We start from the raw sequence: 19,280 nt of genomic DNA, 5'->3' as shown, positions 1-19,280 counted from the left end.
ATATTTCTGTTTACCAACACATCACAACTCCTATTCCATTCTCTTATATTGAGTAATTGATATGGAATAACTTTTAGCCCTTTCACTGACACCAGATTTGGTACTTTTATTGCCAGACCCTTTTTTGGACATTTTGCTCTCTTTCACTTTAGGAGCCTTTCCTCGGGGGGGGTCTTTTAGCTTACCCAGGAAAAAAAATATTGTTTTTTTTCAGGACAACCTAAACTTTCAAAGTAAACTAGAATTTTGGTGCAATTCTGATGAATCCAAAATGGGTAAACCCTTTCCTAAAGTTATCATTTCTTTATACAGATGTGTGAAATTATTGAAAAATTACCTCAAAGCTTCCAGTCTACAGCATATAATTTCTACAGGCCATTAGATAAGCAGATAAAACATCCTAAATATCCTATCCTAAAATCCTAATTTACCCTAGTAACCATGTATTTATTTGAATAAGAGACTGAAATATGAAGAGGAGAGGACGTGAATAGAAATATGAGTAATAAAAAAGAAGCAATAACAAAACATTTGTAGCCTTACAGGACATTTTTTTAGATGGGGTCCATAAGCCCCATTAGAAAACTGGAAAAAGTCAGAAAAAAGGTCAACTAATTAAAAAAACTATATATAAAAAAAAAAAAAAATCACGAAGACCAAAAGTTGCTTAGACTTGGCCATTCTATAAAATACTAAAAGTTAGCTTAAAGGTGAACCACTCCTTTAAAACATTTTCATGCAAGCATGGAGTACCTACAGGTAAAGGGTTAATGAATCATCCTCTAAAAATAGCTGACCACTTATTTTAACTAACTGAACATTTCTAAAATATTTTATTTTTTATTTTTATAGTGTCTCAGAGCCATACAATAAAGCTGAATTGTCTATGAAAACATGCTGCTGTTGTAAAGATTATTTTTTGTATTTTTTTTTTTTAAATAGAGAAGAAACAGAGAGAATTATTAAACTAAAACTGCGGGATATCCTGAGAGAGAGTGATTTGGAAAACATAACATCCAAGGAGGTAAATTAATGGACAAAGATACTATAATATATAATATGTAATATATATACGTATGTATGGAATAATGGCATTTTTTTTAATAAAGGCTATGGAACTCAGTGGTGACTCCTCATTCTCCTATTTTAAAGCAGGAGGCACATAGTGTCTGATAAGACATACATTTTACTGTGTCATATTACATTACTTAGCACCAATTATAGCTGCTTATATATTTACTGCCTCTATGGACATATATATTTAAAATTTAAATGTACATTTACATTTCTAATCTTGCAAAAATTACTAATATACTAAAAATATTCCCCCATAACAAAGTGTAAACAAAGTTTTTGATTATAGAAACTAATCTCACTCTAACATCTTGTTCTCTGATTTACATGTAAGAGTTTATCTCTGTTGATCCGTGTCAATAAAAATGAATCCTGTGATTCAATGATAGCAAAACATGAAAAATCCCAAGGGAGTGTATCATATTGTCTGACTCCAATTTAAAGGGCAAAGCTAAAAGACCACAAAAAGTTATTGTTGGTTTTCAAAATCAATTATACAGTTTATTTTACACACATCTTCCTAATTTTACTCAATTCTTGACAAAAAAAACAGTGTTGATATATATTTACAGTTAAATCAAACAAGTGAAACTTCCAGCTGGTTTTTGTTTCCATAAATGTGTTCTAATTTTGGGCCTATTTCCTATATACTGTACTATACAGTATATAGGAATATTTTTTTTATAATTTTGGTAATTGCCGTAATATACCTATTATATTCTGCAATAGGTACGCATTCACTTTTTTCTCACTTCTTTTCTTCCTAATGTTTTTTCAATACTTTTTTGCCTTTAAACCTTGTCTATTGCTTTATTTTCATATCCCTTCACCTAAAATCGAATGTTTTCTCCTTGTTGCGGAAATTCTTCCTCCCTAGTGCAGTTTCCCTTTCCATGGAGTTTATTATTCATCAACTGTCTTAAAGAAGGTGGAGGTTGTAATCATAACCATACCTTCTTGCCTAATTACCAAATCCAAAAAAATCCAAAATCCAAATCCAAAAAAATATATAAACTTCAAGCTTCTGTTAATCCTTCCCATACATTGGGACATCGTCTTTATAACGCTTCTAAAATTTGATATGGTCCTTTTCTACCAAAGGCCAGCAAACAGCCCTGCATAAATTGGTGCAAAGGGAGTTCCCGTAGCTGTTAAAATTCCTTATTTTAAGATTCAAAAAAGTTGTGTTTTAAAATAAAATCTATTAATAAACCTAAATATTTTTTTATATAAATAATTTTGTGCCCAACTCATCTCTGTAAAGTTTTATGATTCCTTGCTTCTTCCCTCCTGTATCCCTGTACTGTAACCAAAGTACTTAATTGTGTGCACCAGCCTTCACGGAGCCATTTTTTTAAGGCAAATTTTATTCATTTTAACAAACAAAACAAAATAAAGCAAGTAGCAAACAAACAAATCTTATACAGCAGTGTTGAACTGGTGTCTGATCAAATACAGCATTGTATGGATTGCAGGTTATTGTCACCAAAAATTGGATATATCAAAACACATCGAAAGTTTTGTGTTCTTCTGTAATGTGTTGTACCCTCTTCAATTTGGTTTCCGGTATGCACACAGACTGCATTGTGCAGAATTACAAATGATCTTCAGGTTACCAAAGCCAAAAGCCAAATGGTTGATCACTCTCTCCTGATGCAAATTCTGCAAATAACTTGGCTCTCTTCTTACCTTTCTAACTGATAATTCACTGGAACTTATGCTAACAAAACCTCATATCCAGTTTCTCTTAATTGAGGGGTACCACAAGGCTCTGCACTTGGTCTGTTGATGTTCTCCCTGTACATTCTGTCTTGGGAGATTTCTTGCACTCATTTTGCTTTAATTTGGCTTTAATTATCATCTGTATGCTGATACCTAAATATATTTATCAACCCCTGTATTAACAGCTGAAACTGACATTCAAATCTCTAACTGCCTTCTAGCAATCAAACTGAACCTATGCCACCTTAAACTCAACCTAACAAAAATTTAACTAATCATCTTTACACCTAAGCCTGGTCCTACTCCCCCATTTACTATCTGTATTGATGGCATGCTCATTAACCCTGTCAACTCAGCATGTCTGGGGGTAATCTTTTTGTCTCATCTCTTTTCTTCTCTGACTATATTAACACCATGGTCAAAACCTGTAACTTTTATTTTATATTGCCAACATCTGTCCACTTCTCCTGCCACAGCTAAAACACTCATGCATGCTCTCATCCTATCCCGACTAGATTACTAACTGGCCTTCCATATCTCCATAGCTCCACTTCCATATCTCCTCACTACAGTCTATATTAAATATTGCTGACCGAATTATCCTCTTCTCATCCCCTGCTTAAGTCTTTATCATGGCTTCCCATAAAACAAAGAATAACATACAAACTCCTCCTTATAATCTTCAAAGCCATTCATTCATTTGCACAGCACTACATCTCTTCTCTTGTCTCTCCATGTGTTTTTTTTGCCGACACCTTCCCTCCTCTCAGAGTCACCTCTTGGTTGCACACTACTATTGCTATTTCTCCCCTTAAACCCTTCTGCCTTGTTGCTCCTTATATTTGGAATGCCATCCCTAAATTCCTCTGGAGAGAATCCTTCCTCAGTCTCTTTAGAACTAAACTCAAAGATTACCTCTTGGAGGACTTGTATAATACATGAACTGGGAACTGGTCATTCGCTGTAACCTACAGCATTTAATATCCCCCCTTTGTGTCTGTAAGTTACCCTCCCATTTGGAGTGTAAGCTCTATGGAGCAGACATCCATCCTCTTGTCTCCTTGACACTAAGCTCTTAATCTTTATTGTAACTGTACTTTGTATTTATTTGTTTTGAATGTTGTACTTATTTATATTTATTATTGTAATTACCCCCTGTTTGTTCTGTAAATGTATTTTTCTGCTGTATAGTGATTTGTTCTTAAAGGGCATGTAAAGTCTAAAATAGGATAAGGCTAGAAATGCTGTATTTTGTATACTAAATATAAACATGAACTTACTGCACCACAAGCCTAATCAAACAAATAATTTATGCTTTCAAAGTTGGCTACAGGGGGTCACCATCATGTAACTTTGTTAAACATCTTTGCAAGACTAAGACTGTGCACATGCTGAGTGTGGTCTGGGCTGCTTAGGGATCATCATAAACAAAGCTGCTTGAGTTCTGCATGGCTGGGAAGTATGGCGGGGGCTCCCCCTGCTGTTCATAAGTATAATTGTTTCCCTGCAGAGCAGTTAGGGACCATCTGACAATTCCTATCCACAGCAGTAAATAAAGGAAGAATTTCACTGCATACAGTCAGGTTTCTTATAAAAACGGTACACATGTTTTTATTAAAGTATATTTGAGATAGGTTTATTTTTCATTAAAGAAAGTAAAAATGGCATTTTATTTTTTTGCCTTTACATGCCCTTTAAGTAGAGCTATACAAATAAAAGTATACTTACATACATACATACATACATATGACAGTATAGAACTAGTCACACCACACTGAGAATGGGGATTACAACTCCAGGGAGTCTGGATCATACCAGGCCCCCATACAAACTTCATGTGCCCCCCTTGTTTCATACATTAGTTTAATAAGAGGGAGAGCTCCATCCACTAACTGCCTCCAGAAAGTGAACTGGGGTGTCCCTCATCCAGTGCACTATTACCAGTTTCTTGGCATAAAACGTGAGGGGGTCCAGCTGAATTCTGGCCAGGTTAGTGTGTAGTACATTGCCTATTAGTCTTATTAAGCAGTCAACTGAGTCAACCATCAGTGTCATGCTTAGCTTGCTGGCCAGAGTCTCCATTGTGGTAGACCTAAATTCCTTTATAGGGGGGCAAGACCAGGCCAAATGGAAAAAGTTGGCACCTGGAGAATTGAATTGTGGACAGAGGCTATCCTGCCTTTTACTCACACTTTTTTTTTATAGGGTGTTATGTAAATTTGAGAGAAATTAAGATTTGTAAATTATACGCAGTATCTATGGCTTCCTCCTATTGCTCCAGATTGAGACCAGAAATCGCCTGCGTCTAAAGGTGGTGGGGTTGGACAAAGGGTGGTTTAACAGTTCAATGATCTGTCTATAAAGCCTAGACAGGAGTTTAGCTGGAGAGGGGGAGTAATGGATACTATCAAGAGCAACTATAAACCTATACTGTGAAACTGTGCCTGAAGGCATGCCTAAAGGTGGCCATACACGGGCCGGTAAAAGCTGCAGATAGACCGACTCGGCATCTTATTGGCCCCCCGACGGGCTTCCCCGATCGAGATAGATCTCGATCGGATGGGACTAAAAATCCCATCGGATCGCAGCCGCATCTGTTCGTTGATGCGGTCCTGCGATCCGACCGCCCGTTACCATTTGTTAGGATCCGATCGTTGGGGCCCTAGGGCCCACGATCGGATTAGCCCAATATCGCCCACCTTAAGGTGGGAATATCGGGGAGAGATCCGCTAGTTTGACGACACGACAAACGAACGGATCTCTCCGTGTATGGCCACCTTTAGCTGAAAGTACCTATAGATTTGCACCTGCTGATCTAGTAACCTTCCTTGCAGGTCTTGGTATATAGGAGATTGTGCATTGGGTACAAGGTCAGAAAGATTTTTAGTGCCCAGATGTGGCCATTATACAAACTCTGGTAAATCATATAGGTGGGGAAGGAGTGAGTTGCCCTACAGTGTGAGGTGGAGAGATAGATGTGGTAGGGAGTGGTTTATGAGCTTCAGAGCTGTGGCCCATGCATATGTGGAGTCTTTAGTGTGTCAGGCAGGGTAGCCATTTCAGAGGGTCACCTGAAAGGGCATTAGGATGAAAAGGGGTTAGGAGAGAAACACATAATATATATTTGGGAGGCTAAATAGTAAAAATAGAAAGTCCAAGTCCCCTTTAGGTATTAGCTGCGGTTAGTCTCTTAAGAGTAAGTTTTTAAGGGTTAGAGACAGGGAGTCGATTATGGGGTCTAAATTGAGCTACATAAAGGAATGGTAGTCTGAGTGTACACAAATTTACCAGTACAGAGCAACATTACCTAATATTTTAATTACTTTGATACACTTTCATTTTTTGATGTTACTGTTCCTTTGATATGTTATTTATACCATAAGTTGTGCAAGTTGATGGAGAATTACCAAGAAGTATGTGTGGGAAGTAAAATTAGTATTACCAATATATTGTTCTGTATTATAGGCAAAAAAGGTGCACTGGGGAAATTCTTGTCTTTACAAAGCTTCTGGAATATGCATTACGTGCATATTGAAACACTTGTATTTAAACAATGCCTCTCAATAATGTACTTAATAAATGTACTTATCTGTTAACAATATATAAATGTGATAAACCCTTATAATAATGTAATTTTTTTATCCACTGACCATAACTTAAGTAACAATCGTATAAATGCATCAAGATAACATCGGTAAAACATACATTAAAGCTGAATTTAACACCTAAGATAAGTACTTAAGTAAGAAATCCAGCATGCATACTTTTTTAAATAAATAAGCCAAATTATTCCTTCAACGTTGTGGTAAAACTGTGAGTAGCCTGGAATGACAGCTGAATAGTATGACAACAGGTAAAATGTCTACCTAATGGTGTTTTTTAAATTCATATTAAGATTAGCCACATGTTCTCTAATTTTAGATTTTTACATGTGGATAGTACATCCCACAAGATGAAGTCTGCAAACTTTACACTATTCAGCAGATATACCACATATTGGTTATAACATTTTATAATACTGTGTTTTTCATTAAATACGTCTTTTGTTCCTTTAGTGCTTATAAACTGTTTGTAGTCAATTAAAGTTATACACTAGTTTGACTGCAGATTTCTGCTGCAAATATCACTCTTAAATTAAACAAACAAGGTTGTACCGAATTTTGAACATTTAGATAGAAAGGATTTTAGTACTCTCAAAATATTTTACAAGATATTTATGCCTCATTGAGGCGCTGGGTTTACCATCCGTAAATAATATATTACAGTTTTGCTAATTACGGTGAATTGCCCTTTAGCTGTGAGTCTAACATTTCCCAAGGGACCCGTTCTCTTATATTGTTACAATTATTATTTGCTTATCTTAAAATTGTTACAAAAATATCTTATCAGCTGCTGTGGCTGTTCTGGGCTCTCTGCTAAAAGCCAATTGAGTTTCTTTTTCTGGTTATGCAGTGCAGAGAAAAACGGGACTTTTCAGTAAATATTAGGGACTGCGGGTTGAGCTGTCAAAAGAGGGACTGTCCCTCTAAAAAACGGGACAGTTGGGAGGTATGCTTTTAATACTGGTATTATCAACACTGATACTTCCAGCGGATTTCTACTTTTTAAGCACTCCGTTAATAACGCTCTGTGGGGCAAATTCACTAAGATGCGAAGTTGCGCTAGGCGCAACTTCGCCGCACTTCGCCACACTTCGCCAGGCGTAGTTTCGCCAGGGCTCCGCAAATTCACTAAAATCCGAAGTTGTGCACAGGGGTAGCGTAAGGTTGCGAAGTTGCGCTAGCGTTGATTCGCTATATAAAGCGAAGTTGCGCTAGCGAAGGCTAATTTGCATACGGCGCGAAATTCAAATTTCAATGGAGGAACACGTATCTGCACTACAAATGCCTAGAAAACCTTCAAATCTGCAAATAAAAATTTTATTTTGCCCTACACATGTGCCCACTGTCTAGGTAAGTTGCCATGAGTCAGGAAATGTAGGGGGGAGGAAGGGGAGCCCCAAAAAATTTTCGATCTTTTTCAGCCTATCAGCCATCATGTAGAAAACACGCCAGTGTTTTTTGGGACTTAGAAAAAAAATTGACTTTTTTTGAAACAATCCCTATCTACTCTATTGCGCTTCGCCAGGTCTGAGGTGGCGAAGGAAGTCTAGCGTAAAAGGTAGCGGTCAGTACACTGCGCAAGTTAGTGAATTTGCGTAGTTTCGTCGCTAGCGAAGATTCGCCTGGCGTAAGGTTGCGAAGTAACACTAGCGAAACTACGCCAGCGTTCGTTAGTGAATTTGCGCAGTAGCGAAAATGCCAAACGCTAGCGAATTAACGCTAGCGTTCGGCGCTTCGCGTCTTGGTGAATTTTCCCCTGTGTGTGTGAGTTATCTCATCATGTGCTTTTGTTGATGCAAATTTGCGGGTTTAACTATAGCAAATAATTTATGAACTTGATATACAAAATTGTAACATGCTGTCCAGTATATTAAAACATACACTGTTTACATGATGTTAAATAACAGGGCATTCATTTTCAAGGAATTGAGAGTTCATTGGGACTTGAGAGTAGACATCTTGGATTTTTAAGCTAAATACTTAGAAGTCTAAATTGAATGGTCATTTGAACAAGCATTAATTTAACTGCAATCACTTTATTTACTAGGAAAAAGTATATGGAACCATAAATATATAATTAAATTTGTCACTTTGATTACATTATGTTATTTTTACATATATAGGATTTACAGAAATGGAGTGATCAATTCATTTTTGAACAGAAATGTATGGTTGATGTATCACCTTCATAATAGGGTTAACTATCAGGCATTCATTATGAGGCTTCTCAAGTATAGTATAATGAACGTTACTATTCACAGATTACATAAACTATACCCCTGGCATGTTTGCTTTGGTTGACATGATTTAAGTATTTAGATGAGTAGATTGAGGTAGAAATCAAAATATAATTTCAAAACTGAACTAACAAAAACTCCTGAACACCACCACATGTACTGCCCCCTTGAGGCTTTGCATTTACTGCAGTTACACATTTCTTAATAACCTCTTAGAAGCCCCAGCCAAATATGGCAAAATGGTATCCAAGTTGCATAAATGTTTAATTTATTTTTTCTTCTCTCCTTTTTTGGCCAAACCTACAGGTACGTAGTGCTTTAGAGCAGCACACACTCTGCGCACTGCAGGACTACAAAGAGTTTATAGATAATGAGATGATAATTATCCTTGCCCAGATGGACAGACCTTCTGAGATCTTTCCATATCTTTATCTGGTATGGACATCTGTTTAAATATATCTGTTAGTTGTTACGGTTCTCTATAAGTCTATAATTCTATTAATTAATATTTAACATAATATTTCTTATAACCCCAAAAGAATACCTATATACTGCCATTTAACTTATTGACAATACAGCTGTCTAAATCAAAGCAATGATCTTTTAAATGGATATGTATTAAAGGATAATTGTGACTTTTATATTCATCCTTCCCTTAAATTATATTGTCAAAGAAAAAAAAATGTTTAAATCTTCTTATCTATCTTCTTATCTTCTTTTCTATCTTCTTTCGTATTAAAAATGTCATTATATCAGAGCTATATATTAAGCTGAAATGAAATATGTGCGTGTCCTTTCATTGTCCCACAGGAAATGGTCATAACTGTAAAGGTGGCCATAGAGGTTACAATTACGATCTTACCTGGAAAAGATCTTTTCAGGAAAAATTGTTTGTTTCAATACACACACACATGTGGAGCTGAATCATCAGATATACAGGTAGAAACAATAGAATTCTGTATCTGACAATTCAGCACTAACAATGGCTGATGTTTCGGGCGCCTTCACAGGTGCCCATCTAAATTTTTTAGGCCAACCGGATCGACTAGCCGTCCAATATCCAAGTTTTCTGCCGATTATCGGTTGGCTCGTCTCCCACCATACACGCACCGGATATCGTATGAAAATGTGTTTTGTACAATATTATCGGTGTGTCTATGGCCACCTTTAGTGACAAGCAGAACTCTGCAGTTGCGGCTGAAGCTCATGTCCCACCCATGTTTCACTCCCTATGGAATTGTGATTAGTGGAGCTTCAAGTTTCATCCTAAAGGTGGCCATACACGGGCAGATAAAGCTGCCGATATCGGTCGTTTGGACCAATTTGACAACTTATCTGCCCGTGTATGGGTTTCCGACAGGTCTTCCCGATCGATATCTGGCCACGATATCGATCGGGAAGGTTTGATTTTTACCCGACCTACCCGTCGGAGCCCCTTGGCATATCGTAATTCGATCGTTCGGCCATACGGCCGAACGTTCGAATTACCCCAAAATAGTCATGCTGTTAGTGGCATATCGGGGAAAGATCCGCTCTTTCGGCGATGTCGCCAAACGAGCGGATATTTGAGTCTATGGCCAGCTTTACTGTACTGTGTCCCAATATCAGCTGTAATCTCATTCCCAGGACTTTAATTGGCACATCTTTTACTGTGTTTCCATTAATGCAGTAGCTCATGGATACTATGGTGTGTTGAAGTTCTCCATTCAACCTTAGTGTGATTTAATAGCAACAGTCAGTGGATCCCTTTCTAATGTACTATTGTAACTAGGTGACCTTCCAGCTGTCAGAGAACTGACTAGCTTTAAATAGAAAAAAAATATTTCTGTGACAGATGGAGGGCTACCTACTCGCATGTCGGAACATGCTTTTTTTTTTTCTTTATCCATCATTAGAACTGCCTCCACTCTTCCTTGAAAGTAGTTATTCAGAGACAGCTGGGGGGCTACTGTATGATATGTACTACTGAATAATGACACATTCCTCCATGTGAGTAGTGCCCCTAGCACTTTTGGGGGGATTCAAACACCCATGCAAAGCATAAGGGCCCCCCATTTCTGCATGAGGGCACTTCTGATAAAAATTATTAGGCAGCCCCCATTATTCATGTACGCCCAGCTAGAATCCTTAGCCATGTTCACTTGCATTTCTTTATTCCTGTTCTTTATATCCCTTTACTACACCATTTTGTCTCCCTTTTCTTGTTCCTTCTTCTTTCAACCATTTTCCCTTGCATGTACTTCTGTAAGGGGACGTGGTCCCCGGGTCTGTTTGTGCATGCGTGCACTTTGGTATACAACCTGATGCAGCTAGGTGTCTGTATTCATGCTTGCTATGACTCCTGGCATGCGTTGTGAAGCATGCAGCAGCATGGTAACGTCTTTTCCCTTGCCTAATCCTTTTCTGCACTTCGCTTTTGGAATTCTCTCTGCCGTGTTCAGGTTCCCTGTCGATCTTCAAGCAGAATGTTCTAGGGCCCCAACAGGTGTCGACAGGGGTCTCCTGTTTCACTAAAGATGGTTTTCTCAAGCAGTTAAGGGCCCCTGGTTAACAATCTGTTACAGTTAGCTTGGGCCGACATGGAGCCCAAATACACTTAAGCAAACTGGCTGCAGAAGTGTCCTGGAAGCAATAGTAGCTGCTTTTTGGCAAGGTCTAAACAAAGATCTCAAAGTTGAGAGAGCACACCCAAGATCTTTCTTCACAGTATGAGGAACTGGTGTCTTTAATAATCTGAATAATCAATAGGTTGAAGGAGAGGCATTCACTGAAGTCATGTGCCGATAAGCCTGTTTAGATTCAGTACCTGCTTCTGACTCTTCGGTTCATTCTTCCCATTTGAAGAACCCATGCAGCTCAGAGCCACTTGTCTGTCCCCAGAAGAGAGAACTTGAATAATATGTGCTGGGCTATGCCTTTACTGTGGTCAAAGTGGTCATCTCCTTGAGACCAAGACCAAGCAACAGGGAAACTTTTCCACCAAGTGAGGTGTCTCCCCCGGGCAAAGTCATTTCATTCCCAGATAATTCATATTCCAGAAGCTTCGGCTCCGCTTCCTTGCCAAAAGTGTCATCCTTGTCAAGCCCTTCTGATGTTTCTTTCGTATAGCAGTGTGGCTTTACCTCCACTCCTCTCAAGCTGCAACATTCTGCCCAGGCGGTTGATGACATCCTTAGATTTTCTTGGTTAAGACTGCATAACTGTCATAAACTGGGCGACAGGTCATCTCTGTGCTTGAAGCCCATCCTGTCTGTCCTATTGCATTTCATTTTCTGCTCTCCCAGTTCCTGTGTCTTCTATTGCTCATAGTTCCATAGAAGAATGCTGAGACTGTACCTCCACACACACCGTATGATTGTGTTTTGGAATCGTACCCCCCATGGGTAGAACTTATCCTCTATCCCTAGGGATTTGCCAATTTTTACAAGAGATTTATCACAGGGTTCTCACAAATTGTTGCTTCCATTACAACCCTCACCCAAAAGAGTCCAAAGTCTCATGGTCAATAATCCTTTGAAGTGATAAAACTTGGCTTCAGCTCTGCTTCTGTTTTAGGGCCATCGATGATGGGGAGATTTGTTGCTCATGGAAAAAATTACCGCGGGTGACAAATCTCCAATGAAGAAGCATTTTCTGGAGATTTGTCACTTGCAGTTATGCATTTTTATTTCAGGTAACAAATCTCCAGAAAATGCTTCTCCACCATCAATAATTGAAAAAGAGCAATAACTGAAAGCACTCTGTTAAAACCTACTCTTCAGGAAGTCATGCAAAGTTTCTTTGCTAGCTTCAGGAAACTTCGGAAGATTTCAATTATTGCTGGTGAAGAAGCATTTTCAGGAGATTTTTTTGCCTGCAATTGTGCATTTTTATCATGGGCAACAAATTTTCCCGTCATGACCCTCAATCCACTCAGATACAGTACCTCTCATCCTTTTGTTCTTGAATTTGATGGCTCTGAGACAGTAGTAGGAGACATTCTGTCTTAGCAAATCAACTTTCAAGGACATTTTCATCCCTAAGCTTTTTTCATTCACAGACTCTCTCTTGCTCATAGACCTTATGAGACTAGCAATCATGAACTGTTGGCTGTGGAGAAGTGGCGGCACCTACTGGAAGGTTGCATTCAACCTATCGCCACTTTTACTGATCATAAAAACTTAGAATACATTTCTTCTGCTAAAAGATTAAACTGACATCAGGCCCGTTGGGGATTCTTCTTTTCCAGATTTAATTTTATTATTTCCTACAGACTTGGTTCTAAGAATGTGAAAGCTGATGCCTTATCCAGATCTCTGATTTCTGAGGAGTTTTCTACCGTTGTTTACTTTAGAATCTGCCTGTCCCAATTATACCTTGGTCTGCTTTTTCTATTGACTTTATTGTTGATTTGCCTAAACATTCTGATTTTACTGCAATCCTAGAGGTAGTTGACTATTTCTGTAAAATGGCTCATATTGTCCCCTTCCTTCCAATAGTTTCCTAGACCTTGTCAAAGAAATGTATTGATTTTATGGCATCCTGTCCCCCATTGTTTATGAATGTGGGGATCACTAGGTTTCTTGCTTTTGGCAAGCCGTTTACAAGCTTCTGGGGATCAGCTTAAATTTTTCTTCAGCCGATCACCCGCAAGTATTAGCAAGAACAAGAGAACTAATCAAGATTTGGAACAATTTCTGTGCTGCTTTATTTTACAGAAACATGACAACTGTTCTGAATGCATTCCCTGGTCTGAGTTTGCCCACAGTAACCTTAGACACAGGTCTTTTGCCTTTATGTTTTTCACATATAGACTCAATCCTCTTACTCAACCCCCTACTCTAGTCAAAAGTGGAGGTTTCTGCTTCTGAAGCTATCATTTGTGATTTCCAAAGTATCTAGTCCCAAGCCCTTCAAGCTCTGGTTAAGTCTTCTGCTCGACAGAAAAGTTCAATAGACTCCTTCCATGTATCCCTCCTCAAGCCTGTGGTAAAAACTGTTTTTTTTATATTTAAGTTTGAAAACTGACAAAGGGATTGACAAATTGTCCGTTTCTCAGGTGCCCCCAGACATGTGACTTGTGCTTTGATAAACTTTAATTCACTATTTACTGCTGCACTGTAAGTTGGAGTGATATCACCCCTCCATTTCCCCCCACCCCCATCAGCAGAACAATGGAAGGTGACCAGCTCCCTGACACAAGACAACAGCTCTCTGGTAGAAATAAGAATAGCATTCAATAGTATAAGTCCAAGTCCCACTGCAACTCCTTCAGTTACATTGAGCAGGAGAAACTGTTAAATATCTTAACTGAAAGCAGTTTCTTGCTGTCTGTTTGACCCATTGCCTGTTGCTGACTGCACTTCGGTCTAATCCTTGTTTGTATTCTGCTATTGTAATTCTCTCTGCCATGATAGTAGAATGCTGGAGTTTATAATTTAATGAGAAACTAGTAGAAAAGAAGCATTGCACATTCTTAATATCAGAGGTATAAAAGCCAGCATTACATGTGGAGCAGGTAATCTTTCTCACATAAGTTTTCTCTTGTTTGACTGCAGCTACATCCCATAATAAGTACCTGGTTCTTTTTTTGCAGGGCTCTGAGTGGAATGCATCTAATCTGGAAGAACTTCAGAAGAACAAGTGAGACTCTTTTAACTGACACAAATATAACTGTCCTATTCTATCATCATCATCATTTATTTATATAGCGCTGTCAAGATACGCAGTGCTTATTCTATGACTACTTTTAGCAATTTCATGTTGTTTTAATTACACTTCTATACAAAAAAATATTAATCATTATCTGTCTAATTGTTTTTCTATATTTATACCCATCTCACATATTCTAGGGTCAGTCATATTCTAAATGTCACTCGAGAGATTGATAACTTTTTCCCTGAGCTTTTTATGTACTTGAATATCCGAGTTCTAGATGAGGAGAACACAAATCTCATGCAATACTGGAAGGAAACACATGCTTTCATCACTACTGCCAGGTAATGCACCAAGACAAAAATGTATTCAACATTTCTGTACAACAATAATATATGGTACAATACTAATAAAATAAGTTAGGTAATGTTTTGGTATGTCATCAGTGGACACAGATATCTTGTTGCTGGGCCGTAGCTGGACAGGAAAGTTTAATTTAATTGCAGGTACTGCTAAATAAGAGCATATGTAAAACTGAAAGCTTAGTTACTGGCAGCAAATAGCTACGGTGCAGTTGGTTAAAACACAGAATAGGGTCAGCTGAGGGACAGGGAAACATCTGTTAAAAAGAGATAAGAATTAGGTACAGTATGAATTGGGAAAAGTTCATTCGACCTTTCTAATAAATATATATATATATATATATATATATATATTTATATATATATATATATATATATATACTTCCATGTATCTGCACATGCCATTCAAATCAGTAATGGACGGGTGCTCACCAATATATTTATGGTTCACAGGTAGAGAGTACTCACGGCTCAGTTTTCATAAAAAAAAAAATTAGAAGACCTTTATTCCTCCAACCAGATCAACGATGACGGTCATCGTTTAGACATGTGATTGGAGGAATAAAGGTCTTCTAATTTTTTATGAAAACTGTGCCATGAATGCTCTCTAACTGTGAATATATATACAGTATATATATATATATATATATATATATATATATATATATATATATATATATATATATATATATATATATACCATCGAAAAAAAGCCGCACTTGCAGGTCTTGTATAGTGGTAGAAAAGAAGTTATTTATTCACTCAACGCTTCTGCCCTGTCTTCAGGAGTTACAAACCAAAAACAAACAGTGACTAATAAACCCCCCAGTTGGCGGTCGTGTTGTAATTTGTGATGTCATAACCTCATTTGTGAACATCCTATCCCTATGCGCCATGGAGTGTCAGAAAAACAATACTTTCTATTGCAAATTGTACCCTCCCTTCACCGTGGGAAAATGAGTTTAAAAACACGAAAAAGGGTCCAAGACCCTTTGTAGCACCATCCATCTATTGCTTAACAGAATCATATTACATTGCTCCTTACCCGCTGTGAGGAAGTCCAGCCTTACTGTTTACACCATTGTACCCCTTCAGTGCCGGTGAGGTCCAACGTACGACTCCCCTATCTCTTGCGTGTGGTCCCCATGGTAACTAGCAGTAGTTTTGTATCCAGACCTTGCCGTTTGTGATGCTTACCACATTACACCGTCCCCCCCCCGAATGCAGGTAGTCCCAACCGTAAGGGACACCCCAGGCAGTGCTTCAACTGTAGGCTATTACCGTTGCTTATGGGCTAGTCTGTTGGTGTGCATCTGTCACTCGGTCAATTTCTGGTGCTAACTCCTTTGTCAACCAACCGCTTACATAGGGGTTAAGCCACATCATGGACTTCCTCCAAGTCCCATTAGTATTCCAAATGAACTTCTAGCTAGTGAATTTATAGATGTAGTGGTAGTGTTGTTTGTGTTTGCACTTTGAAAAAGGCTGAGAAGTCAGCCGAAACGTTAGTTGCGCCTAAAGGGCATCTATAATAAATATTTTTCTTTATTTTTCCACTAAGTACTATGAGTGCTACTTCCTTTATTTCAAACTTTACTGATGTTTGCACCCAGGCCCTCAATATTGCATTTTCGTGAGTGCCAATAATTTGCCTACTATATATATATATATATATATATATATATATATATATATATATATATGCGCCACCGACTACGAACGAGGCCCTGTATAAAACTGGTCATATCAGGCGCATACCAGAGAGCGCTACCGGCGTGATTCTCATCGGTCTCGTGAACGTACACAATCGAATCTTATGGATAAGGATGAACTCACTCCACCGGCCCCTTTTTTAGATGGAGGAGACAAAGAAAAAGAACAAGGAGCAAATTGGTCTCAAAGCTAAGAGTAGGTTTGTTCCACCTACAACCTATCAAGCAGTGGAGACCTACATACAAAAAGTGAAACTTGAGATAGATAACTTACAAATGCATACCAACAAAGAGAATTACAATCTGTCTAAATCTGAATCTATTGCCCTTAGGGAATTGACCAATATGTCCAGCATCACAATCAAACCCTCTGATAAAGGGGGTGCGATTGTGATTATGGACACGGATAAATATATTGGGGAGATTGCACGACAACTGTCTGATCAAAATGTATATACTTGTCTATCAAGTGATCCCACCTTGAGTTTCAAGGGTGAGATAGATGGGTTGCTGAGACATGCGTTGGAGGAGGGTGTGATTACTCTAGCTACATTTAAATACATGCAGGTTGATTTCCCTGTGATCCCTCTTATTTACGTTTTACCAAAGATACACAAAGACCCGGTGAATCCTCCGGGTAGGCCGATAGTAGCCGGCATTGATTCATTAATTAATAATTTAGCAGTGTTGCTGGATAGGGTACTTAGCCCCCTGATACAAAAAACAAAGTCATATTTGAGGGATACCTCTGATTTCCTGGGGAAACTTGATGCACTAGGGAATGTTGAGGGAACAATATGGCTTGCGACACTAGATTCTGTAAACTTCCTTGATGTTCAGATAATCCGTACCCAAGACATGTTCCATTGTAAAGGTTGTGCACAGTGTCGTTTTGTGCTTACAGGAGTTATAACATTAGGGGTCATCATTCTTGTGACACGAGCTATGTTGTTTATATGTTGGTATGTCCATGCAATTTGATCTACATAGGGGAAACCATTCAGAAGATCAGGGATAGATTCTCCCAACATAGATCCACAGTGAATACGAAAAATTCTATTTTACCTGTTTCAAAACATTGTTTAGAAAAGATTCAGGGTGATACAACATGTACCCCACGCAAGGAGAGGGGGCGACAGAATCATGTTGTTGAAAAGGACGGAGGTACAATGGATTCATCGATTAAAATCATTAAATAGGGACTTTGACTTACATCTGTTTATTTGATATCAACACCCACTGACCTATTTGGTGATTATAATAATAGGTAATTAAATATCTTGTGGCCAGGCCGAAAGAATAATAATACATATGCTGTATTGATAGTAACATTTTGGACCCTGTATAAAATCAATGAATATCTACCATGTATGTTAATCCCGAGATACTATAGATGGAATGTAGCCAATAACCAATATGGCGTGTGTTAATTCAATGGGTGGATGCGCGTGTGCTCGCTTCTGTGACGCACCGATGCTGTGGCGTAGTTGCATCAGAGTGACCGGGCACGCAGCCTCCGCTATTTCAATGGTGACGATAGACTTCCGGGTCTCTTACTGATTCAATGCGATACACATTGGTGACACGCTTGAGAAAGGGGGCAGGGGACCCCCCGAAACGTCTCCATATAGATGAGTATATCTCTATTGATCATGTTTTTATGATGGGACAATAAATGCTACATTTTAACTATTTGGAGTGTGACTTTGCTGGAACATATATATATATATATATATATATATATATATATATATATATATATATATATATATATATATATATACACAGTGTATATTCTGAAAGTACCACACTCTCACTCCAATGGTCAATGGTGGGTGCTCTGGTCAAATGTAATTAACAGTCTTCAAAGTGGACCAGCACTCCAAAAGACTTTTTTAAATCAAACGGTTTTTATTTAAACATCATCATCGTGTACCCCTTTTCATTTAAACATCACTCGTGTACCCTTTTATTTAAACATCACTCGTGTCCCCTTTTATTTAAACATCACTCGTGTCCCCTTTTATTTAAACATCACTCGTGTACCCTTTATTTAAACATCACTCGTGTACCCTTTATTTAAACATCATGTGTGTACCCGGGGTACACGAGTGATGTTAAGTTAAAACCATTTGATTTAAAAAAGTCTTTTGGAGTGCTGGTCCAATTTGAAGACTATATACAGTTAGGCCCAAAAATATTTGGACAGAGACAACTTTTTTTCTAATCTTGGTTCTGTACATTACCACAATGAATTTTAAATGAAACAACTCAGATGCAGTTGAACTGCAGACTTTCAGCTTTAATTCAGTGGGTTGAACAAGATTGCATAAAAATTTGAGGAACCAAAACCTTTTTGTAACATAATCACTTCTTTTAAGGGGCTCACAAGTAATTGGACAAATTAAAAAACTGAAAATAAAATGTTCATTTCTAATACTTGGTTGAAAACCCTTTGCTGGCAATGACAGCCTGAAGTCTTGAACTCATGGACATCAGCAGACTCTGGGTCTCCTCCTTTTTAATGCTCTGCCAGGCCTTTACTGCAGTGGCTTTCAGTTGCTGTTTGTTTGTGGGCCTTTCTGTTTAGTCTTTAACAAGTGAAATGCATGTTCAATTGGGATCAGATCAGGTCTGATCCCAATTCAAGAATATTCCACTTCTTTGCTTTAATAAACTCCTAGGTTGCTTTGGCCGTCTGTTCTGTGTCATTGTCCATCTGTATTATGAAACGCCTCCCAATCAATTTGACTGCATTTAGCTGTATTTGAGCAGACAGTATGTCTCTGAACACCTCAGAATTCATTTGGGTGCTTCTTTCCTGTGTCACATCATGGATAAACACTAGTGTCCCAGCCATGTACGCCCAAGCCATCACACTGCCTCCACCATGTTTTACAGATGATGTTGTATGCTTTGGATCATGAACTGTTCCAT

General features: G+C 38.2%; 1 protein-coding gene across 2 annotated transcripts in view; it reads left to right on the top strand.

Annotated features, from left to right (window-relative positions):
• The window catches only part of ssh3.L (slingshot protein phosphatase 3 L homeolog), a 76,319-nt gene that overhangs the window by 43,834 nt on the left and 13,205 nt on the right, over positions 1–19,280 (top strand). For both annotated transcript variants that reach the window (NM_001089172.1, XM_018224370.2), the window contains 4 exon segments: positions 943–1,024; positions 8,942–9,070; positions 14,211–14,257; positions 14,467–14,613. In NM_001089172.1, coding sequence (NP_001082641.1) covers positions 943–1,024; positions 8,942–9,070; positions 14,211–14,257; positions 14,467–14,613 — 405 coding nt within the window.

Source organism: Xenopus laevis, chromosome 7L (genome assembly GCF_017654675.1).
Source record: "Xenopus laevis strain J_2021 chromosome 7L, Xenopus_laevis_v10.1, whole genome shotgun sequence".
NCBI lineage: Eukaryota > Metazoa > Chordata > Amphibia > Anura > Pipidae > Xenopus > Xenopus laevis.
Note: the sequence above shows the minus strand (reverse complement) of the source record. Positions and strands in the feature narration are given on the sequence as shown.